General features: G+C 53.2%; 1 protein-coding gene across 1 annotated transcript in view; it reads right to left on the bottom strand.

Annotated features, from left to right (window-relative positions):
- Window positions 1-484: 484 nt before the first annotated feature.
- PLEKHM2 (pleckstrin homology and RUN domain containing M2) overlaps window positions 485-24,109 on the bottom strand; it is a 36,577-nt gene continuing 12,952 nt past the window's right edge. Inside the window, exons 2-20 of the mRNA XM_033113806.1 lie at window positions 16,343-16,449; window positions 15,838-15,947; window positions 15,192-15,291; window positions 14,619-14,706; window positions 13,565-13,751; window positions 12,201-12,260; window positions 8,979-9,207; window positions 6,974-7,819; window positions 6,069-6,138; window positions 5,838-5,928; window positions 5,486-5,550; window positions 5,030-5,118; window positions 4,335-4,467; window positions 3,912-4,102; window positions 3,417-3,482; window positions 2,284-2,443; window positions 1,767-1,946; window positions 1,571-1,687; window positions 485-1,060 (exon numbers count right to left, since the gene is read on the bottom strand). Coding sequence (XP_032969697.1) covers window positions 926-1,060; window positions 1,571-1,687; window positions 1,767-1,946; window positions 2,284-2,443; window positions 3,417-3,482; window positions 3,912-4,102; window positions 4,335-4,467; window positions 5,030-5,118; window positions 5,486-5,550; window positions 5,838-5,928; window positions 6,069-6,138; window positions 6,974-7,819; window positions 8,979-9,207; window positions 12,201-12,260; window positions 13,565-13,751; window positions 14,619-14,706; window positions 15,192-15,291; window positions 15,838-15,947; window positions 16,343-16,449 — 3,024 coding nt within the window. The 3' untranslated portion in view covers window positions 485-925. The remainder of the gene's footprint in view (window positions 1,061-1,570; window positions 1,688-1,766; window positions 1,947-2,283; window positions 2,444-3,416; window positions 3,483-3,911; window positions 4,103-4,334; window positions 4,468-5,029; window positions 5,119-5,485; window positions 5,551-5,837; window positions 5,929-6,068; window positions 6,139-6,973; window positions 7,820-8,978; window positions 9,208-12,200; window positions 12,261-13,564; window positions 13,752-14,618; window positions 14,707-15,191; window positions 15,292-15,837; window positions 15,948-16,342; window positions 16,450-24,109) is intronic.

Genomic DNA, 24,109 nt, shown 5'->3' with positions numbered 1-24,109 from the left:
GGGTTGGAGCTCCCCCGCCTCCACCTTGGTCAAAAAAGGCCAGTGATGTCTTGGCAATATAACATGTCTATTTTATTTAAAAAACAAAACCCAGATCACCTAGCCCCTTCCCCCAGAGGGCCCTTGGGAAGGGCCCGGCTCGAGCCAAGCAGGGGATGGTCAGGAGGCACCAACATGGACACCAGGCTGGTGGGCTCCACTCCTCTCCAGGCCCGTCCTCCCTCCCCTTTGCTCCTGGCGAAAGCTGACAGCCTCATTCCTGGGTCCACAGGCACTGCCAGGGTCGGGGAGAGACAGGAGCAGGGGGCCATGGACATGCAGCGCCTCCTGGCCCCGAGCCCCCGACCCTGGAAGGCAGGCAGCAGTGCATGTGGGGATGGCGTTAGTGATGAGGGAACATGCACTGAGACCTTAGTGTCCCAGTTTCCCTACACAGCCAGGTGAATGTTCAAAAATGAACAAGGATGGCCGGGCACTCAGGGCCCCCAGGGCGGCCTGAGCCTCTGCCCGGGCCCCTGGCCCAGGAGAGGAAGAAGGGACTCAGGCCCTCCCAGTCCTTCTGCTCCCCGCAGAGGCCTCCTGTTCTCATCGCCCTCTTGAAGAGCTGGCGTGGACTGAGGCAGTGGCCCCGGGGAGGAGGCTGTGCAACTACAGAGCCCATAGGGCTCGGACCCTCTGCCCCCCGTGCTTTCCAGTGTCCACCTGCCGGCAGGATGCCCAGGGGTGTTGAGCACCCATCCTGGATCCCTGGGAGGGGACAGACTCTGTCTCAAGCCCCACTTGGTGGTTCAGCGCCTGGGGCGGGACGGGCTGCGGCAGGGGGTGGAAGCCTAGCCCCGAGCTGCACAATGACACAGCGATGACAGTGCGTGCTGCTCGGCGTGCCTCCCTTTCCTGCCCCACCAGGATGGCAGCTGGCACCGCCTCAGCACCAGGGGTCCCGGGAGGCTCTGCCTCGGCAGAGGCTATCGCTGCGCTGCCAGATGCTGTGGATGAGGCTCAGGGCGTCCTCAAACTTCTGGCTGGAGGCTTCCTGGATGGCCTTGTGGGGGAGGTCCACCTGTGCGGGGCGTGCAGGGCACCCGTGAGGTCCACGGAGTCCCTCCGCACCAGGTGCAGCCTGGTCCGGGGACTATGTCCACATGCTGTTCTCTTCCCTTCAAGGAGGGGCTCGAGTGGATGACGGGGTGATGCTCACTGAGGCTCCTCCTTTTGGGAGCGCCCCAGGTCTCAGGTGGGCCCCACACACCAGGCCCTGTGCTCTAGTCTGCCCGCACCTGAGTGTCCTGCCTACCTGGAAGAGCTCTTTGTCTCAGCCCTACCGGAAGCACTTAATTTGTGCTTTGAGTGGAACCAAGGTCAGGAATGGTGTTTCCTGGGTTCCACTTTCTGCTTTCATCTCAGACTCCCTGGGAGTCAGGGGTGCCCTTTGGTCCTAAATGCTCATGTCTGTCCCAGAGCTACAGGTACAGTGCTGTCCCCAGGCCAACTCCTGCCGCGGTCTGTGCCATGCAGAGCTCCTTTCCCTAGGAAATGGCTCCGTTCCACAGGGCCCTGGGCAGCTCGGTACCTGGTAGATGGTTTTCCACCCCGAGTTCAGTGCAGACAGGAACCGGTCCAGTTCGGAGGTGCAGCTCAGGTAGATGACCCAGGGAGGCAGGGGCTGCTGGCTGTCCTGGGAGAACTCCTGGGGAGAGCAGGGCCAGGTGAGCAGACACAGAGCGCCTTCCTCAGGGCCAGCCTCCATCGCCCCCGACCCGGCTCACCAAGACACAGTACTCCCTGCCCGGTTCCGTGGAAACGGCACTGATGTTGGCCAGCTCGGCTGTGCCCAGGGAGCGAAAGAAGCTGGTCTGGCAGTCTTCATGGCATGTGAAGAGGCGGTCGTCGGTGATCACCAGGCAGCAGGGGATGCAGGGGCTGGGAGTTACCCCCTGGGGGATGACCTGAAGGGCATGGGCAGAGGGGTTCGAGACACAAGCTGGAGCTCCTGGTGCTGCTCTGCACCAGTACTCCCTGTTCCAGGAGTCCAGCCAACCCGCTGCCCCACCCCTCCAGTGGTCAGGCAGGCTCCGCCCACCTCAGGAGCACAGGTGGGGATGGGGTGACAGTGAGTGTCCAGGCCACCGGTGGCCCTGAGCGCGAGGGTTCACTCCTGGGCTGTCCCCAGGAGGTTCCCCGTCTTGGTCCTCACAGGTTGCTCCATGACTGGCATGGGTTTGAGGAAGGGACGCGGGATGTGCTCAGGAGGCCAGGTGCACGGTGGAAGCCAGAGGGGCTCACCCCTTTGGACACAGCCTGGCAGAGGTGTTGCATCCAGTCGGCCATCTCAGCCTCGTTATTGGCGCTCAGCTCCAGGCAGGGCCGGTCGGCAAGGATGACCTGGAAGGCGTGGGGCCGATCCGTGGTGTTGGACCTCCGACAGCCACCGCACTGCTCCCCCCTGGGCCAGAGGACGGGGGTGAAATGGGAGTGAGGAGGCTGGGGTAGCTCCAGGCGTGTGGACATAGGGCCTGCCCCACAGTGCCAAGGGCTGGAGGACCCCTCTGGCTCTCCGGAGAGGCTAATAGCTGCTAGGCAGCCCCACTCCTTTCTGTGTAACACCTTTTATGTCCAGAATCGCCAAGATCCTTCTAGATGCCTAAACATGGCCAGGTGACAGGTGAGAATCAGCTCTTAGCTCTGGCCCTTTCAGAATCAGTGCACATTCATTCATGTTCCCTCTACAGGCCTAATGTTTTCTCCAAGTACCGTGTTTCCCTGAAAATCAGACCTAGCCGGACCATTAGCTCTGATGCGTCTTTTGGAGCAAAAATTAATATAAGACCTGGTCTTAATTTAATATAATACCCAGTCTTATATAATATAATGTAATATATAATATGTATTATGTATATATATATATATAGATAGATAGAAAGACAGATATAGATATATAGATATGTATATATATATAATATTAGGACCGGGTCTTATATTAGACCGGGTCTTATATTAATTTTTGCTCCAAAAGACGCATTAGAGCTGATGGTCTGGCTAGGTCTTATTTTCGGGGAAGCATGATATGCGTGTGTCCATCTTCCCCATCAGGTCAGGAGCTTCCCAGGGAAGGGACTGCCTCCCAATCAGACTGGACCCTTTCCAGCCAGAAGCTCCTGCTTCCCTGAGAGGAAGCCTCCCCTCTTCCCGTTCCTGGGGTTCCTGTAGCCCTCAGCGCTCGCTCGGCAGGACCCAGGGCACTGGCCGGGATTGCTGGACGGGGTGGGCCTGAGCGGCCAGGCTGAACTGACAGAGGCAGAGCCAGCTAAAGCCAGGGGCAACAGGAGCCCTGGGCCCCAGACTCAGCCGGAGCCTTGACCTTCAGGCAGCGATGCCAGACCCTACCAGCTGCCCCTCCCCAACTCCGGGACACTCACCCCATGTTCACCGAGAGCAGGGGGATGACATCGGTGCGGTCAGGATACTGGTAGAGGATCCCATTGCTGCAGGGGTACAACATGCAGGGGTGAGGCCTGTCCCAGAAACAGGACCAGGCAGAGCCCAGATCCCTGGCACTCCCCACAAACTGGGGCCTTGAACCCCAGAGGCCAAGGAGGCAGGGGCCTGTCTTCTGTGGAAGGGAGCGTGAAGAGAGAACTGCAGATGGACAGCAGGGAGCACGGCTCCCTCAGCTCACCTGGGGACAGCTCGGTGCAGCCCAGCCCAGGTCTTCGCCTAAGGCATTCTAGGTGGGCTTCCTTGGGTCCCAAAGATGCCTGGCTTTACAGAGAAGCTCTGATATCCTAAGCCCTGTGGAGGAGGGAGCCACTGCGCTCTCCTCAGTGACTTGCCACAAAGAGTTCCCTGCTGGGGACCTGACAGCCCAACCACCTCAGGGCCCAGCCTAAGGCCAAAGCTGCAGGGATTCTTACCTGAGCACCACAAAGCAAGTCTTCCAGTGCTCCTTGCCCAGGTACGAGGTGCCCGCCTTGTAATGCAGCATGCCTTCTTTGGTGATGGCACCCTCTGGGGGTGAGCAGTGGCAGGGGACAGGGCCCAGGGACTCGTCCATGGGGTCCTCCCAATGCACAAGCCCGTAGAAGCGCACAGTAACAGAGGTCGCCTGGGGAGGGGGCAGAGGACAGAATGGTGAGGTCTGGGCCAGCACCAGGAGTGGCCGCTGAAAGAGCAAGGAAACACCCCAAGTGGGGGTTTGGGGATAGGACCTAAGGAAGGGGGGCCCCTCCCAGATGGATGATGTAGAAATGCTGACGACGATCTATTTATACCTCTTGACCCTAACACCAGGGCTGGCGTCTCAGGGACGACACCACCCCTCCTCCTCAGGTTCTTACCTCACACTTAGATTCCTGGGCCACGAACTTGGCCAGTGCCAGCTTCTCCATGGTGGCATCAGTCAGGATGCTGGGGTAGGGTGGTTCCCGACAGCCTTTGATCATGGCTGACTTCAAGGAAGTCAAGAAGAACCTGCACAGGGAGAGCGATTTGCTGTGAGAGGCCTGGGGGCCCCCCACCCCTCAAAGACACAAGGCTTAGTGCCGAGGGCTCCTGGTCTGCAGGGGTCACAGAAACTTGGGAGAGGGGCCTGGTGGGAACCAGAGCTCAGGGCAGCGGGTGGGGCAATGTGGTGGTAGCAGACCATGGTCATCCAGTGGTGGCTGGGAAAAGGCCTAACTCTTCCCAATGGCCAAGGGGCCTTGGGTTTTGACGGCGAGGACTTGTACAACAATCCGTTCTCATTCCACGCATGTTTGTATGGAAGTATGAGGGGGCGTGCCAGGCTCCAGCAGCATGGCTGTGCTTCTCCCCATGCCAGCCCCCTTCCTCTCTGTAGGCCACTTAGGCCGAACACAGATCAGTCGGTCAGTGTGCCTATTCTCTTCGCTGCCTCTCTGACCAGATTAGTCCCAGAGGGAACATATCTCTGTTCTCTACTTCTTTGTATCCCACTTTCCACCCTCCACCCTGAGGACGAGCAGTCCAGGGCCCGGCCACACCAGCTCAGGGAAAGGCAGGAACTGTCACTCACTCAGCGAGGGCCACGTCAGCTGTGTCCAGCAGAAACTGCTTCCTGCGGTTGGTGCATACCAGCTTCACTGTCTGCTGGTCCAGGCCCACCTGCCAGAAACCACACCTTCACATGCGCACGGGGCTTGGCGGCTGCCTGGCAGAAGAGGCAGCCATGGCCAGACTGAGGGCCGCTGGGAGGGAGGAAACCCACCCTGGGGTCGCCACGAGGTAAAGCTCCAGAGGCCTGGGACCCTGGCACGAGTTAGGGAGGGGCGGTCAGGAATACGGCGGACAAAGCGGCGTCTTCAAGCTTGGCTCTTATCCTCAGTATCATGTACAGAAGCTGCTCATGGATGAGCTGGTGCCCAACCCCAGAGGCTGTAACAGGGGACAGGCCTTGCTCTGCAGCCCTGAGGGTGAGTGGCTCTGGGAGCCCTGCCCTACAGCAAACACCAACTGCGGGGACTGAACTCACCGACACGTAGTCCAGTTCATTGTAAGAAACAGCCTCTTCCACCAGGTACGGCTTCTCCGTGGCCCCTGAGAGGAGACCCCAATGCCTTAGTACCTGCACTGGCCTCTTTCTGCCCTCTCGCCCCATTTCCTAGGACCTGGCTCCTCTCTTTGAGAAGACCCGTCCATGCCCTGTGACCTGAAATGATGGAGGAGGAGAATGACACGGGCACTCATAGAGGGGAGGCCCCAGGCTCATGTCCTGGGGCTGCTGGGAGCTAGCAATACCCTCCGTGGAGAGCACTTTCATCAGCACACGCCAGGGAGCCGAGAGACACTCGGGGTGTGGGGGGCTCGGGGAGGGGCACAGGCACCTTTCCGGAGCAGGTAGACGTAACAGTCTGTGAGCAGCACGTACAGCAGCTGCAGTGTCCCCTCCATGTGGCCCGTGCTCATCCGAATCATCTGCGGGGCCGAGGCAGGCAGGTCAGGCACTGTGGCTGCCGGCCCGCCCGGGCAGCACGCTCCCCTCCTGAACAGGCTCGGGCCCGTCCCGCCTTGCCCTGCAGTTGGCTCTCACGAGTTCTCTAGTTCCTGGGACTTACTCTGAAGAGCTGCTCCTCGTTTTCTCGAAACACATGGATCATCAGCAGGAGTAAGTGATTGTTGTCTACTCTGTGGGAGGGACAAGTGTGGGGAGGACAACGTGTCAGGCTAGGGCAGGAGTGGGAGAGGTGAAACAGGCACCCGGAGGCAGTACAGGCACCCAGAGGGGTACAGGTACCCGGAGGGGGTATAGGCATCCAGAGGGGTACAGGCACCCAGAGGGGGTACAGGCACCCAGAGGCAATACAGGCACCCAGAGGGGTACAGGCACCCAGAGGGGGTACAGGCACCCGGAGGGGGTACAGGCACCCGGAGGCAATACAGGCACCCAGAGGGGTACAAGCACCCGGAAGGGGTACAGGCACCCGGAGGGGCTACAGGCACCCAGAGGGGTACAGGTACCCGGAGGGGGTATAGGCATCCAGAGGGGTACAGGCACCCAAAGGGGGTACAGGCATTCGGAGGCAGTATAGGCACCCAGAGGGGTATAGGTACCCGGAGGGGGTATAGGCATCCAGAGGGGTACAGGCACCCAGAGGGGGTACAGGCACCCGGAGGCAATACAGGCACCCAGAGGGGTACAAGCACCCGGAAGGGGTACAGGCACCCGGAAGGGGTACAGGCACCCGGAGGGGCTACAGGCACCCGGAGGGGGTACAGGCACCTGGAGTGGTACAGGCACCCAGAGGGGGTACAGGCACCCAGAGGCAACGCAGCTGTAATGGCTCTGCCCCCAACCAGGAGCCAAAACGAGGGAGGGGAGGATCCCACTCCCTCCTACCTCCCAGCCCAGGTTAGGTGTCCTGGGAGTTAGGCTTAGTTTACTTGGAGGACAGATACCTAGTGTCCCCTGCTTCAAGGACTGGGAGCGTCTCTCAGGCGAGGGGCTGACAGCCTTGCTCACCTGAACTCCGCCGAGTGGGTCATCTCAGAAGGGCTCCCCTGCCCCTCATCCACCCCCGAGTCCTCGGCGCTGCTCAGACACGGGCTGGGCTGGTCTCGCTTGAGCTGGCAGAGCGCCTCCTGGGTCCTCGGCTCTGGCTCAGGTACAGGCCTCTCACTGACCAGGGGCAACGGGGTGTCCAGTTCCTGGGTCTCTGGCTCCTGGGCCTCCCCCGGGGTGTCCCCTAGGGGCCGAGGGGCCTGTCCCTCTCCTCCTCCTCCTCCCTCTTCTTCTTGGCCAGCAGCCGCAGGGCTACCAGGAACATGCAGCGGTTGGCAAGGCCCTGCAGGGTCATGGTTGCTGCCACCTGATGTAACAGCGCTTGGACTCTCGACGGTAAAGCGGTAGAAGTCCATTGGGGCTGGAAGCCCCTCACTAAAGTCACAAGATGGTGGCCTCTCCGGGGTATCCCCCGGAGAGCCGGTCCGAAAGGACTGGTCTGGAGGCTCCATGTGCGAGCACCAGGTGCGAGGGTCCAGCTGCCCGTTGAGCTGGTCGATGACCTTACTCAGGGGCTGTCCCAAGCGCTCCATGGAGGTGTCCTTCATTTCAGGGATGAGCAGGCCCACCTGGCTGGGCTCTGAGCGCTCGCTGCTCTCAGCTATGCTGCTGGGCTCCTCCCCCTCCCCCTGGGGAGGAGCAAAGGTGGTGTCTGGTGAGCCCTGCCCAAGGCCTGGGCTGCTGACACAGCTGTCACCATGCCCCCTCCTGGCACCGGTGGGCTGGGTAGAGGCTGGGTGAAGTGGACTTGCTTCCTCATCCGATCTGGCCTTCTTCTTCTTGCCAGTTTTCTTTTTCTTGGTGACCCTGGGACAGAAATGATGGGGAGAAATGAATATGTGAGCACGGCAGTCGTGAGGGAAATTAGACGGGCGGGGATGGTCACAGAGATGACTGTGGGCATGTACCCTCTGAGGGCATGGCCAGAGCGTCCAGGGTCCTGGGCAGTGCTGGGTATGAGGCCCTGTGCCGGGGGGCAAGGGGGCGGGGGAGGCGCCATAGTGGCTCATGCCCCACAGAATCCCCCATGGCTGGCAGAGGCAGGGACCAGCCCGAGGAGGCACAGGTGGCAGCAGCCACAGGAAGTCGTCAGCAGGTCCTACAATTCAGCTAGCTGTGGTCTAGGGAACACAGGCCATAGCTTGTCAGACCAGTGCCCTTCTACTCAGCCCTTCCCTTAGGACGTGAGCAATGGACCCTGAGCTGACCTCACTTCCCATCAGGTATCATTACGGACAACTCAACCAGAAATGTACTCAAAGTCTTTGGGGCTCCAAATCCTGGCACCCACACCCTGGTTCCAAGTTGGCTGGAGTCGGCCTGGCTAAGCAACCCCGGGTCTAAGCAACCCCAAGTCTGAGCAGCTCAAGCGAACTAGCCTGTGGGAGTGGGAGTCCTGGCTCCGGTCAGGGGCCACCAAGCCTCTGGGGAGGTTGGACACACACGTCTGCTTTTCAGTGCGGAGAATTTCCAAAGCAGGAGCCAGGATTGGCCAGGGAGCCCAGGAGGTTCTGGGCCAAGAGTTTTCCCACTTGTCATCCACCTCCTCCTCCCTTCAATGTCCCTGTCGATATGACAAAGATACTTTTCCTTGAATGAGCCACACTGACCTAGAATTAGTACAAATCTCGGAAATTATGCATTAACGTCCAAGAACTCCCTTGGCAAGAAGCCCAGTCTGAAGGTGCTTTCTGGTCCTGGATGGATGGGACCCATACCCCAGCAGCCTGGGCAGGGCCCCGAAGCCGCCATGGCTGTTGCCTGTGTCCTGTCTTCCGGGCTCGGGCCTGCTGTTTCCTCTTGCTCAAAGTACCACCAAGGAGGGGAGGGGCACTTAGTCTTCAGGAAGATGCCCAACTGCCCTCAAAAGGGTCCCTGTCTGTGTAGACTAAACCGTGACGCTAGGCATGCACAGGACGGACACGAGGGTGATCACCCAACTTCTCTTGCCCCCCTGCCCCCTGACCTGATGACTTCGAGCTCTGTGCAGGCATCTGGCAGGTCCGGGGTGTGAGACTCCGCCTTCTCCTGAGAGGCGCTGTGCACGGGGGTGGTGTCAGAGGAGGACACAGTCTCTGCCTGGTCCTCATTGAAGGGGTTGTGGCGCTGGGTGGGACTCTTGGTGGAAGCTTTGCTGCTGGTCAGGTCTGAGGCAGTGGAGCGGGGGCCACTGACAGTGTCTGTGAGGTCTCCATCTGGGAGAACAGGAAACAGGAGACAGCCCATCACACACCATCTGGGGACCCCAGGCCCCGAAACCATGCCTTATCTCAAGAGGAAGGCAGGTGAGCTCCTCCCAGGGAAGTCTGACTGGGGTGGCCCTATTTCAAGAGTGGAAGCCCCAACCCAACAGGACATGGGATTTGTGCTTTAAGAGCAACTTGAAGGGACCACCATCATCACCAATACTGGGGGCTCTTGAGAGCTACAGCAGTTTGGCCACAGTTGACTTAAGAGCTCCAGGCTGAAGTCCCTCAGGGGCAGTGGCCGTGATGCCTGAAAGGAGATGGACCACACACCCCTCGGGTTAAGCTCGGAGCCCGCCATTGAGAGGATGTTAGAGGGTACCCGGAAACCCCTTTAGCACGACAAGGCACTGGCAGGCCTGAGACACCCAAAGTCCTCTGAGGGGTCCCCCACAGAGGCAGATAAAAAGGAACAAAAGAGAGAATAGAGATCAGAGAAAATGAGGGGTACAGAGTGGGGGGCAAAGGCTGAGAAGATAGGGAGCCCGAGAGGAGTGAAGAGCATGGGGAGGGTCAGAAAGAAGGAGCCAGAACACAAGAGAAGCTGTGTAGGAGACAAGGAAGTTGTGTCGAGGGGCTGCCCCCCGACAGGTGCCTCATGGGTCCTTCAGCGGTTGCTTGTCTCCCTGACAACCCACCAGCACACTCCCGGGGGCAGGACCAGTGCTCCTTGAAGGGGGGTCCTGAGAACCCGATTTCACTCAGACCTCAGCTGGCCTACGGGTCCACCCTCACCCCTGGCTCCAGCCTGGGGAGCAAGCGGGTGGAGGACGATGCTGCCCCTCCAGAGCATTGCTGGTTTACCCCAACCATACACCCCAGGTCACTGGAACAGGACATGGAGAGGAGAGGGCACCAGCAGGAAAAGCACACACAGTGCATTTGTCTGGTCTGGTGGCAGATGGAGCCGCCCAAGCAGAGAACTGAGGCCTGGCTGGCGGGTTAAGAGCAAGGGGCACAGGCTGTCCACGCTCCATTAGCCAGCTCACACACGTCTTGCTGGCCATTATCTGCCCAGGAGACGCCACAAGCACGCTTCCTGCCCTCAGCCTCATCTGGAAGGGCCCAACTGCAGTCAGCTTCCTAGTGGATCTTGGAAACCACTGGCAGCTAGCTGTCTGCTGACACAGCACATCATCTATATTTTTTAAAAAGTACATTGTGTTTTAATATAGGGACAAAGGAGGGGGCTAAAAGTAATTGCCAGCTCTGCCAGAAAAACACTAGCAATATTTGAAACTTTCTTCTGATGTCCTGGGACCATGGAGCCTTAGTTCTCAGATGCAGAAAACCTTGCCCTTCCGTCTCAAAGGTTTCTGCAAAGCCCACGCATTCTTGTTCCAGCCCCTGGAGACCCGCAGTTGCTCATGGGAGGAATGCGAGAGGTGAGTGAGCAGACCACCGGACATGGTGGGTGTCAAAGCTGGGGCCCCCACCAGTCCTGTGAGCCAAGGACCATGGAACAGCTGTCCCAGTCCCCATCCCGGGACCCCGAGTTTGGAGCTGCCCCCACATCCTGCTTTCCTCCAGGTCTAAAGAGAAGACCAGGCCTCCACAGGTGGGCGGCCAGGGCATGCTCAGGACTTCTTTCGTGCTCGGGGAACTCGGGAAAGCAGGAGATCACTGCTGGGACAAATCTCACCCTGCCCTGGAGCCTGGCTGGCCCAAGCAAGCAATACAACAACAGGGTTGTTTGTTCTCAGGCCACAGGGAGCTCTGCAGGGCTGCAGAGGAAGGTCAGGCCCTGCTTGTCAAGTGACTGCAGCAGGCAGCAAGTAGCTGGGTCAGGAGGGGGTTAGTTGTTAGAACCAGAGGGGGTAAGTGTCAACGCCCAGCATGTGCGCTGCAAGCAGAGAGGCCAGAGGATAAGTGATGTCATGATGGAATTCTGGGTTTCAAGCTAATCTTAACTAAAGTGTGGGACTCTTCAATGCTACTCTCTTGGCCAGATGACAGAACGTATTTTTCCCAATACTGTATCTTATTTCCCTCAAACTTAAGCGATTTCATAAGGCACATTACTTGGGAAAAGATCATCTGTCATCCATTACTCAGAAATCATGGCTTTAATGATGAAGGGCCAGCTCTGAAGCAGTGGGGAGAGCACCTGCACCTCCTCCTTCAGAGACTGCACCCCCCACCTCCATCTGGGGCCGAAGTAGCCCACAGGGCAAGAGGCTCTGTAATCCGGGGATCTGGTTATAGCCTCAGACTTGAGGAGGAAGCAATAAGCTTTCCAGAAACATGCTCTATGGTTTGAGTAATCATGGGAACATTGGGAATAGCTTCGCGAATTTTCACAAGAGTAGAAGTGGGGTCACTGGCAGGAAAATGCCCAAGCATTACTGCCACCTAGTGGACACAGTGGGAGGGTGGACAGGTTTTATTTTGATCTGCCTTAAAACTTCAGAGAATTTCCCTGTAGGAAGTTTCAGCTGTGTGGGGGCAATTTACCTCATTTGGACCTCAATCTCCTTCAGAAATATCCGAGAGGAAGCCATTAAGAATGGACTGAAGGAATCAAGCCCTCTGTCTTTGCTTCTTGATGCTTCTGACACAGGAGCACATCTGACCTACGGGAGCTTACAACTCACATGTGCAAAGTCAGACCACCAGCAGTTGGCAATTCCCTACACACATCCGGTGCATCAACTGACATCAGAATCAGGAAGGGTGATCTGTGTGTCCCTGAAAAGCAGTTAACTTGGTGACTGCATGGCCACTGCATAAAGGCAGGAATCCTGCCCTGGAAGAAAGAATTTGCCTAGGGCTAAAGATCAAGTTCTCCTACTGCAGAATTCCATCTATTAGAACACCAAACTTGGCTTTATTATGATCAGTGACATTGTTATAAATAATGAGCTGATTTTGAATCATGCAGCAAGCTTGGCATGGAAACGTTGCAAAACAGGAAAAGAGGGTAACAGCGGACTCTGTCCCACCTTCCCAGTCTGTGCTGGGTACAGACGGCACTGCTGGAAACACATCTCCAAAATCATAATCTACAAAAATGAGGGACAAAACTGGAGATTAGAAACAGGCAGTGGAAAGACAGGGAGGGTGGGGACAATAGGGGGGAGACACGGGGAGAAAACAAGAGAGGAAAAAAATTAAACTTCCTGCATTTTATCTAACAATCTTTTTAGGACCCCAGCTGCCTCAGCTCAGGCAGGGGCCCAGTAGTCTCTGACCAATGAGAAAGACGTCCGAGTGCACAGAACCTGGTTCTGGCAGAGAACAATGTGGGTGGCCCCCCTGAACCTGACCTTTTCTCTCCCTTGCCATCCTTCCCTCCGTACCCAGCAGCTGAGATTAGGTGGGCTCAGGGGGACACCTCCATCCATGGACAGTCTAGCTGCTGCTTCGAGACCCATCCCTCTGACTTCTCTGAGGCAGCCCAGGAGCCCAACCCAAGGAGACTAAGCTGCCACCTTCTGCTTCCACAACAAGCAACGCACGTCTTGCTAACAGCAAATCTGAAAGTAACTGCCCTTTTCCCAGGACATGGCCCATGGCACAATTAGAAATAAAGACCAAGGTCAAGGTCTCAATGCCGATGCAATTCTAGTGAGCCCCAGGGGCTGACCTGGTGCTTGGATCCCCTTCCCTGGAGGTAAGGTGGGGTGCAGTAATGAAGAGATCTGGTTTCCCCATGGGATGAAGGTGGGCAAACAGCCAGTTTTATAAATGAACACAGAGGCCTAAGGTTTGAAAGGAATCAGGCTGTTCCAATAAGTTGTTGGATCAAGACAACAAAATGACCTACAGACGTGACGAGTCTTTTCCAGTCTTTGATGCAATGGGTGCCATCATGGCTGACACACTAGGGACTCAGAAGTCGGATGGACTCACGAGAAACAGTGGCAGGTTGGAGGTTTCCCCCTAAAACTTTGCACCCACCTGGCTCTCTTCTTTCAGTGGTTCCTTAGCCTCTTTCTGCCTAGAATCATGGGACCTCCCCAAAACAGGCAACATTCACTCCGGGTATGTGAAGAAGAGTTTCCAGGTCACACAGCTAATCCCTCCTAGCTCAGGAAACTGCCCCCGGGCATGTGGTTGTAGCCTTCTGAAAAACGGTCTAACATTCATAAGATCATTTGACTTTTTGTCCCCAGAATCAGTTATTTAGCCACCACAGGGACGTGGAAGAAATGAAGATCTGGGAAACGGCCGATCCTGTTTAATTTTAAATTTCAACCACCAGATCAAAACTAGCCAAGAAAGACGAGGCCCAGCCGGGCGTCAGTGACTCCAGAATCAGTTTCACAGCACACTCTGGGCTCCTGCCTGCCCTGGGGCCACTTACCCTCACTAGATGGGGCAATTGCACTGTCGTCCCACTCCAGGTTGGTGGAGGTGACGGAGTTGAAGGAGTTGAGGGACAGGCTGTCCGAGCCATGGACTGAGCTGGGAAGGCGGTCTTCAAAGTCCAGCAGGTACTGAGGTTTGTAGTAGTCAGGCATGTAGGGGGCCAAGTCTAAATAAGGGGCGTCCTGAGGAGAGAGCGGGAAAGGCAGGTTTGGGTGGGGAGAGGCCTCAGGTGGGCCGAAAACAAATGGCAGAGTCCAGGTTCGCGGGCCACAGGTCTGCCTGTCCTACTCTCCCCCATGCTAGTTTTTCTTTGGGAAATCAATGGGCTTAAGGTGCTAAATTCAGAAACAAGCTGCTAAAAACTGTAATGTGCATGGTTGTGGCTCTTCAAATTGTGGACTTGAGGCCGAAGTCCTCCTCGACCTCTTATACTAGTAGTTGTTCATTTTCTCCAATTTCTACTACTTTTCAGTAGCCAAGTTCCTTTTTCAGTCTGTGCTGATGGGGCAGGGACCCAGGACAGTGATTCGATTAGATGGGGCAGCTGCATCCACCTCGACGAGTCTGAAAGGCACTCTGGAGCCCCTTCGGCTCGTTGTGGGCCAGCGCCATATTTCCCTAATGTATGACAGGGAGGGAGGGCGGACAGCGTGAAGAGAGAGGCTGGGAAGCATGGAACTGGTGACACTGCCAGGACGCCAGCAGGCGCAGGGATGACTTTGCCTGTCCTCTCTCAAACACTATGTCCTAAACATCAAGGAGAGCACTTCAGCACTAAAATACTCCAGGCAGTGTGGCTTTTCTCCAAGTTGGGACAGAGATCGGAAGGAGTCAGCTAAACCAGGACTTAAATAAGCCAAGAGAGAATCAAGCCTCCACTCACTTCCACTGCTCAGACCCGGAACCCTTCCCTCACCTGAATAAACAAGGCATTGCTCAGGCCCCGTCACACCCAACAGGCTCCCTGACAGGGACCTGGAAAATGAAACCCCGAGCCCACCCCGCCCACGCCTCTGCCCCCACAAACAGCGAGAGCCATGGTGTCTCACCAGATCCAGGTCGAATCGAATGAACTCCAGCCCAGACACCAAGGTCAGGAAGAGAGTCAGGTGGTCATGGCTGCAGACCAGGGCATTCCTGTGAGACATGAGAAGGGACAATGGCGGTTCTGGGTCTGCTTACCAGCTTGGCCCTACCTCGCCAACAAGCCTCAGTGTTGAAATTTGACATGTGACATCCCCATTCCCTGGAGGGCACCCAGCTTGATGCAGCCTTCACTCCCCCTTTCCAGAATTTTCCTACTGGGTTTGAGGCCATACAGCACTTTACTGCCAGTGTCTTCCAATATGGAGCCTGTAGCATAAGGCCCGTGAGGCTCTCAGCAGCTGCCATAAATACTCTGTTCCTGCAGCAACCCCAGCAAAGGTTGAACGCTTTAGTCAGGTCGGAGGCCTGGGTAGAGGATCGGCCAGTGGCAGAGCACCGAAGTGCTAAACAGACAAGTCTTTAATGACGTGTCCTCAGCATGCAATGCCAGGCCAGGCCTCTGAAGTGGCACACTGTGGGACGAGGCTCAAGGAGAGCTCTGGGACTACAGGAGACGGACCATTCCAGACACTCACTTGACGTAGTACTTATGCAGCAGACCCAGGTTCTCCTGGAACAGCCGCAGGTAGCTCTCCAGGGAGTTCTCGTTCAGGGCCAGGTACAGCCAGGCACGGCCTGCAAACAAGGGCAGGGTAACAGGAAAGAAGGTCTGTCAGTGTGTTGGCTTTTTTTGTGCCAAGCGAGGGCAGAAAGGAAGAAAGAATGGCTGAGGGGACCACGCATCCCAGTGGCCTTGTGTCCTATTAAAGTGCGGTAACCCCTGAAATCTTTATTTTCCCAGTTAGGCCCTAGCCTGTTGCTGCCCAGGAAGCTCTGATAAAGAAGGCAGACTACAGACTTCAGATGGATTGAGAAATGAAAGGATTCTGCAGGATCCCATAAGCTAACTAACACTGTTCCTCACTCAGGGAGAGAAGCGAGACTCCTCATTACGTGCTCGGGCCAGGATTCGACAGGAGTCTGGTTCTCTTGAGCATCTCACTGTCCGTCACCCAGGGAGGAGAGAGGCCACACGGAGAGTGTGGCATGGGAACGCCCCACTGCCTCTGGACACCACAAGGCAATCTGCCTCCCAGGGCTGACTCTGAGGCCACACGAGTCCTGAGCTACCCCCAGGGAGGCAGAGCTGGTCCTTCTGAACGTCACCGCCCCACTACTCACTGCGCCCCAGGTTGGTGGCCACATGCTGCAGCACCTCGATCTGCTTGATGGCCTCTCTCCGGGTGAAATGCACCACGAGCACCCAGTAGCCAGATGAGAGGTCCTGCAGTCTGCGAAAGGAAGACAGGAGCTGCTGTGACCTAAACGGGGCCACCCTGGGAAGCTGCAGTCACTTGGTCCACCAGCTCGTGTTAGAAGTGAGCTCAAGGCTGGAAGCAATGGACCCCCAGCGGGACCCACGGGCAACCAGCCTTCACACCATCGTTTCATCCCTTGCTAATTCTCTCCCAGTCATGGACGCCCGCTCAGACAATTTACTGGGACAACTACAGACAGCCCACGGCCCACTTGAGTGAGACAAACCTCTTTCTGAAAGAAAGAAGAAAGAAGAAAGGAAAAGAAGAAATAAAGGCCCTCAAGGCTAGGGACTTCTCTCTGGAGGCTCCTTGCAGCGCTGGCCATGCCCCGCTGTGCTCTGTTTTCTCTAGAAACCAGCCCAGCTCACCCGTACAGCAGGGCGTGGTCCAAGTGCTCACACAGACGCTGTAGGACCTTATCATGGTTCCGGATGGCGGGGGTCTCATCTTCACACGCAGCAAAGTAGCTCTGCAACTGCAAGGGACAAAACAACAACCCCGTTAGAAATGGATAAAGAGGAGGGCTACAGGAGCCCCAGAATCGAGAGGGTAGCTGAGGAAACCAGTCAAACAATGTTTTTGTGATGATGGAGGGCATCAACCTCAAACTGCCTGCGCCCTGCTCATCCGGCACTGGAGGGTCTGGAGGCCGAAGGCTGTATCCTTAGAGCCAGGCCCCAAGAGGCACGCAGGAAGGGCTTTGCACGAGGACAACTCACTGCTGGTGAGGCAGTCACGTTCCATGGGTAGGTCTCAGGGGGTCCCAGGCTTCGAGCCAGGGTCACCGCGCTGCACAACCCCAGGGGCACCACATACAGTGTTAGCCCCATAAGTGAATCGCAGTGTCACTGAAAATGCCTTCCTCCCTGGATTTGTGCATCATGGTGGCCCTGCCTCGAGCTGCTCATCTACACGAACTAAGGGCTGATGGCCTGGGGCACCTGCTCCAATGCCTTCTTGCCAGAGGCTGACGTGGGACCCTGGGTTTGCCTGAGGAACCTGACAAGGCTGGATGTGGAGCTGGGCACTGGTCTCCGGCTGGACTGATCAAAGGAGATTTGAACAGCGGGCGAGATGAAGCGTAGCACTGAGCAAACCCGCTGAGGAAGGTGAGGCAGCTCTCCCAGCTTATGTAAGGCTAAGAAAGCCCAGACACTTGGACTGCGTTCTCTGCAACCAGTTAGGAGGCAGGGGCCCCTTTCAAGTAAAGCCCCAGGAGGAGTCCTTCCAACTTCATTCTAGCCATACTCTGGTCTGTTGCTGCCCTTCCAATGGCCAGAATGGGGAAGGACACAAAAAAAGAGCACTCGTCCCTGTACACTCATCTCAGGTTTAAGCTCTTGGCGCTGCACAAACGTGTTCTCAAGTGTTTTCTGGAAGCAGTGGTGGAGACGGCAAGATACATCAACCACACCAACAGGCACGCGCTCTTGGTGAGAGGCCAACCATTCAGCCCCCACAACAAAAATAGTCTCTCTTCTCTGGGGCCCAAAGTAAGCCCAGCAGCCCTGCTGGCCAGGGTCAGACCTCAGTCCTTCTGGGTCTGCCCTCCCTCCTGAGAGGCAGGCAAAACAGAGCCCCAGGAGGAAAGGTTTCCAGAACTGAAAGGAAGGGCAACGTGCCTGTGAAAATTGCACAACTCCCTCTCAGAATGGCTCAAAGTTTTGCACACTTTAGAAACACAAGGTCAATGTCCAGTTTTTTGTTTGTTTTTCAAATTTCAAAATCCAAGTAACTCTGAGATCAGAGAGTCTTAGATGTTAGAGCTAGAAGAATCTTTAGAGATCTAATGTAACTCCCTGACTGAAAAAAGCAAAACAGGCTTATGCATTTTCTTTAGTATAAAAGTAGCCATACCCAGCATAACACTTAGAAAACATGCAAAAGTTTTACATTTTTATCCATGTATTTTTAAATAGAGAAGGTGGCCAGCAGAAGTTAGGTCCTTCACTATGATTTTCAGCTAAATGAGGGAGCCATGGCTGGAACTCAGATCCAGATCCAGATTCCTGACAATATTTGTTCATCATAAAAGTGCAAGCGACATGGAAGTAGGTAGAAATATATAAAGACCTCCTGCTCCCTGTTCCCCACTGTCAACAGCCTGGGTGTGTGTAGAATTCTTTTTCTGCATACACAGACTTAAAAAAAAAAATCAGGGCGGCTAGTTGGTTGGCTCAGTTGGTTAGAGCGCGGTGTTCACAATACCCAGGTTGGTGGTTCGATTCCCACATGGGCCAGTGAGCTGCGCCCTCCACAACTAGATTGAAAAAACGACGACTTGACTTGGAGCTGATGGGTCCTGGAAAAACACATTGTTCCCCAATTTAAAAAAAAAAAAAAAAAAGCAAACTAGGATCATACTATACTCATTGTTCTAAAATTTGCTTTTTCTTAACACTGTATTAAGCATATATTTCCATATCATTATATATAGGTTCACTATATTTTTTGATAGCCACATTGTATTCTAAAATATGATGTATCATGCTTTAACCATTGTTAGGTATGGCTGTTGTCTCCAATTCTTTGCTACTACACAAACTATTGTGACAAACATGGGTGGATCCCTGTGTGGGTATTGTGTACGCTGGGTGCATAGGGTGGAGCAGCAAAGCTAAAGAACACGCACATTTACTGTTGGGCTGGAACCAGCCATTTGCCCTTCTAAAAGGTTGGATTGATTTACCATGTTTCCCCGAAAATAAGACCTAGCCGGACAATCAACTCTAATGCATCTTTTGGGGCAAAGATTAATATTAAGACCCGGTTTTATTTTACTATACTGTAAGACCTGGTCTTATATAATATAATATAATACCCGGTCTTATATTAATTTTTGCTCCAAAAGATGCATTAGAGCTGATTGTCCAGCTAGGTCTTATTTTCGGGGAAACATGGTACATTCCCACCATGCTGGCCAACAAGGATATAATCAGTCTAACTCTTGCCAGTCCAGTTGGTGAAAAACAGTAACTAACTGTTTTAAATTATATTTCTCTGGTCTCTAATGCAGTCGACCATCCTTATTAACTGTTTCTATTTAATTTTTCTGTGAAATGCCTGTTCATAACTTCTGCTCAATCTTCTGGCTGCCTATCTTTTTCTTACTTATCTGTTACAGCTCTTTGTTTTTTAAGGATTTAACCCTGTTTGTTGCTATGGTTTTTTTGTTCCGTTTTGTTTTTTTGGTGTTTTGCCCAGTGTCAAATGACCTTTCAACTTTGCTTTTGGTGTTTTTTTCCCTATTGAGAAATTTTTACTTTTTATGTAGTCACATCTATCATTACCTTCCTTTATAGTTTTCCATTTTTCTCAGTGTAATGTTACAAAAGTACCTCTATTCTTCTATAGTTTTAAGACTTCTTTGGTTTCCTTTTTTAGGTTTAGATCTTTGTATGGGGCATAAGGATCCAGCTTATTATTTTTTGGATGGATAACCCATTTTCCACATTTATTAATGGTCCCTTACTGATTTGTGATTTAATATGCCACCTTTCTAGACTATTTTAACTGGTCCTTTGTCTATTTCTGTGGCAGTTCCCTATTATTATTTTTTTTTTTTACAGATTTTATTGGGGAAGGGGAACAGGACTTTATTGGGGAACAGTGTGTACTTCCAGGACTTTTTTCCAAGTCAAGTTGTTGTCCTTTCAATTTTAGTTGTGGAGGTTGTGGTTCAGCTTCAAGTTGTTGTCCTTTCAATCTTAGTTGTGGAGGGCGCAGCTCAGCTCCAGGTCCAGTTGCCGTTTTCTAGTTGCAGGGGGCGCAGTCCACCATCCCTTGCGGGTGTCGAACCGGCAACCTTGTGGTTGAGAGGACACATTCCAACCAACTGAGCCATCTGGGAGCTCAGCAGCAGCTCAGCTCAAGGTGCCGTGTTCAATTTTAGTTGCAGGGGGCGCTGCCCACCATCCCTTGCGGGAGTCGAGGAATTGAACTGGCAACCTTGTGGATGAGAGGACGTGCTCCAACCAACTGAGCCATCTGGAAGCTCAGCGGCAGCTCAGCTCAAGGTGCCGTGTTCAATCTTAGTTGTAGGGGGCACTGCCCACCATCCTTTGCGGCAGTCCCCTATTTTTAATTATTTTCACTTTATTCATCATTTTGATATGTGAATGAGTCCACCCATCCCCCAACTATAAGTTTTCAAAACTGTTTAGACTATTCTGGCACATTCTTTAGAATCAAATTTTATTACAATTCCTTTTTGGACCTGTAGTAGAATTATACTGAATCTAGAAATTATTTGTGGGGAGAAATAGTATTCTTGTAATACTGAATCTTTCCATCCAGGAACATGGATTTCACACGCCCCCTCCCCACTTATACAGTTCTTTTCTTTATATCCTTTGGTAAGTTTTACAGCTTTCTTTACATAGGTCTTGCACATTTAGTTCAAGGTGGGTTGCATACATATACATTATGCATATGTATAATCAAGGTGGGTATGTATGCATATGTATATCAAGGTGGGTATTATGCATTAGAGAACAGTCTGCAACCAGGAAACAAGTTCTGCAAAAGATATAATAGAAAGAATGTATAACATGGTGGTGAAGAGTGGGGGCTCTGGGCAGGAATCATGGATCCAAAGCCTGGCTTTGCTACTCGAGTTGAGCCCTTTGACAAATTACTTAAACCTCTAAATCTCATTTTTCTCTTCTGTAAAATGGGTTAAAAGGATTACTTAGAGCTGAGCTCTCTAGACAGTAGCTACTATCTATATGTGACTATTTAAATTTAAATTAATTAAAATTAAACAAAATAGAAAGTTTAGTTCTTCAGTTGCACTGGCCATATTTCAAATGCTCAGTGACCACACGTGGCTAATGGCCACTGCACTGGCCATACAGCTACAGAACTTTTCCATCACTGCAGAAAGTTCCACTGGACAGTGCTGGTGGAGGGGAGCAAATGATAAAGCATGCAAAAGGCTTAGCATAGGTCCTGGGAAGCAGCAAGTGCTCGATAAACATTTACCGAAGTTATTAGGAATAATGACCCCAGTCTTAGTCAAACTAATGACACAGCACTTGGCTAACCATAGCTCAGGTGCAAAGACACGACGAGGTACCCTGCTCTCAATGACTGCTTTTCTGTTCATTAGCTCACTAGCAGGTGGTTCCAAAGCATATTCTTTCATCGCTCTTTTACAGCAGGTTGATAAAAATTTTCCATGATCTCAGGGGACAAGGAGATCTTGAATCAAGGCTACAACCCAGCATGGTTCTTGAGAGGAGTAGGAAGAAGAGAGGGAATGTTTCTGAATCAATGAGGGAAGAAATTTAGGAGCTGTCAACAGCTTGAGCTCCTACTTGGAGAGTTGGTCAGCGACATACAGAGGCATTCAGCCTGTAACTACTTGCTGCACCAGTAAGATCTGCAGGCTCTGAAAAAGTGGGGAGTGGGAGGAAAGCAAACACTGAATAAATGAGGGCCCTTGAGCAACAACAGACTTAATGGAATGGGCATAATGAACATAATTCAGCCTAGAAGCACAATTATCAACTTTTATTCCAAATCACTCTTCGGTCACATACAATACTTGCTGGGGAAGCCAAAACTGGCTACAATTAGAGTCGTCATCTACTGAGTGCTTCTTATTAGGTGCACTAGAAGGCAGCAGAGTGCTTAAGTGCTCTGCTTAAGGATTCTGAGGGCAGACAACTTGGATTTGAATGTGGGCTTTGCTACTCACTGTGTGACCTTGGGCAAGTTACTTAAGTTCTCTAACCTCGGTTTCCTCATCTGTAAAATGAGGATAGTACCCTCTCTAAACGTTGCTGTGAGGGTTCAGATACTACTTCTACTATATTTATCAAAGTGCGTGATACCTTGAAGACACTTAATAAATGTTAGCAGCTATGATGATGACGTACTTTGCAAACATTATTTAATCATCACAGCACCCCATAAAGTAGGTCACAGAGAGAGTAAGGGGCAGAGCTGGATTTTAAATCATTTCATCCAACCTGGGTTCAAGATCCCTGAATGAATAATGCATATAAAATGTCACACTCTATGCTAACTTGTAGGAGAACCCAAGAAAGAGAAGTGCTGCCTGCTCTCTTGTAAGTCACGTGGTGGATACAAGCTCAGTGTCTTCTGCAGCTCTGCTGCTTGGAAGACAGGCCCAGAACAGCCAGTGCGGCTGCTTTAAGAGGAAGGCTTGCCCATTACTCTCTCCATCCTCTCACACAATGACACAATGACACTTTCCCAGTGAAGACGTGTATCATTTGGTTAGTACACGTCACGGTTGCTCCAGGAGGAGCTTCCCCACTTCTGGGAAGAAATTCATCCTGCTGATCAGATTGCCAAGTAGTTGTGAGTGTTTCAGGGCTGGCAAACTATGGCCAGTGCGTCTGCCTCCTATTTTTGTAAACAAAGTTTTATTGGAATACAGTCAGTTGTTTTTGTACTATCTACAGCTGCTTTCAGGCTATGACAGCAGAGTTGAGTAGATGCAACAGATACTGTATGGCCTGCAGAACTAAATATTTACTATCTGGTCCTTTACTACAGAAGAAGTTAGCTGACCTCTGGTCTAGAGCCCCGAGGAGAGGTGGAAAGGAATGCACACCTGTGACAGGCTGGGCTGGAAGCTGTGTCTTTGCCCAAAGCTCAGTTCAGCCGCGGCTAGAGAGGGAGACTCAAGCTTTGGAGATTCACATATTTCAACAAATATTTACTGAGTACCCACAATGTGTATATCTGATACTATTCTTACACAGAAATCCTTGCCCTTATATCCTGGTGGCAGATAGAGGTAAACTATGTGCAAATATGTAAAATCACGTTAGGTAATAATAATGCTATAAAAAAACAAAGCAGGGATCAGGGGATCAGTTATAAATATGGGGTCAGAGGCCCGGCCCGATGGCTCAGGCGGTTAGAGATCCATGATCCTAACTCCGAAGGCTGCCGGTTCGATTCCCACATGGCCCAGTGGGCTCTCAACCACAAGGTTGCCAGTTCAATTCCTCGAGTCCCGCAAGGGATGGTGGGCAGCGACCCCTGCAACTAAGATTGAACACAGCACCTTGAGCTGAGCTGCTGCTGAGCTCCCAGATGGCTCAGTTGGTTGGAGCACATCCTTTCAACCACAAGGTTGCCGGTTCGACTCCCGCAGGGGATGGTGGGCTGTGCCCCCGGCAACTAGCAATGGCAACTGGACCTGGAGCTGAGCTGCGCCCTCCACAACTAAGACTGAAAGGATAACTTGAAGCTGAACGGCACCCTCCACAACTAAGATTGAAAGGACAACAACTTGACTTGGAAAAAAGTCCTGGAAGTACACACTGTTCCCCAATAAAGCCCTGTTCCCCTTCCCCCGCCAAAAAAAAACTTTAAAAAAAAATTAAAAATAAATAAATAAATAAATATGGGGTCAGAGCAGATCTCACTGAGGAAATGACTCCTGAGGTTTCTGGGAAAAGAGTATTTTAGTTAGAGGGACAGCAGGTGCAAAGGTCCTGAGGCCGGGGCAGCTGTATAAATGGCTCTGGAGTTCAGGGAGAGGTCAGCACCATCAGCCTTTAGATGGTATTAAAAGCTGTGGAACTGGATGAGATCATCTTTAAAATGCAGAAAGAGATGCATCTGAGTACTGAGCCAGTCCAGGGTTAGATCAGGGATCCTCATCCAGTCTGCACAAGAGAACTACGTCGGGAACCGGAGGAACGTAACAACACCCAGGTGCCTTCCCAGATCAACTACATCAGAAACTCTGGAGGTGGAGCCCAGGAACCAGCATTTCTTTTTAGCACTCCCTAGGCAATTCTAATGTCCAGCCAGGGCTGAGGACCACTGCTTTAGACTGAGAAGGCACAGCCAGTGAGGTGGGCGGAAAATCTGGACAGGGTGTGTTCCAGTAGCCAAGTGAAGGCAGTTTCCAAAGGGCGGGGATGATCAGTTCATCAGGGTCACATTCCCACATAAAGGGAGGTGCTGGGAACCTTGGCAACAGCAGTTCTCGGGAAGGGGTAGGGAAGAAAGCCTGGCAGGAGCTCGTCAAGGAGAATCGAAACTCATCTGAATCCTGCTTCAAGCAAACGAGGCTCCCCCCCAACTTTCTACTGCCTCCCCCCCTCGCCCCGGTTCAAGCCCGGTTCTGTCTCGTCGTATAGGAC

The sequence above is a fragment of the Rhinolophus ferrumequinum genome, chromosome 9 (genome assembly GCF_004115265.2).
Source record: "Rhinolophus ferrumequinum isolate MPI-CBG mRhiFer1 chromosome 9, mRhiFer1_v1.p, whole genome shotgun sequence".
Classification (NCBI taxonomy): Eukaryota; Metazoa; Chordata; class Mammalia; order Chiroptera; family Rhinolophidae; genus Rhinolophus; species Rhinolophus ferrumequinum.
The sequence above is the reverse complement of the archived record's forward strand: the minus strand, read 5'-3'. Positions and strand labels throughout refer to the sequence as shown.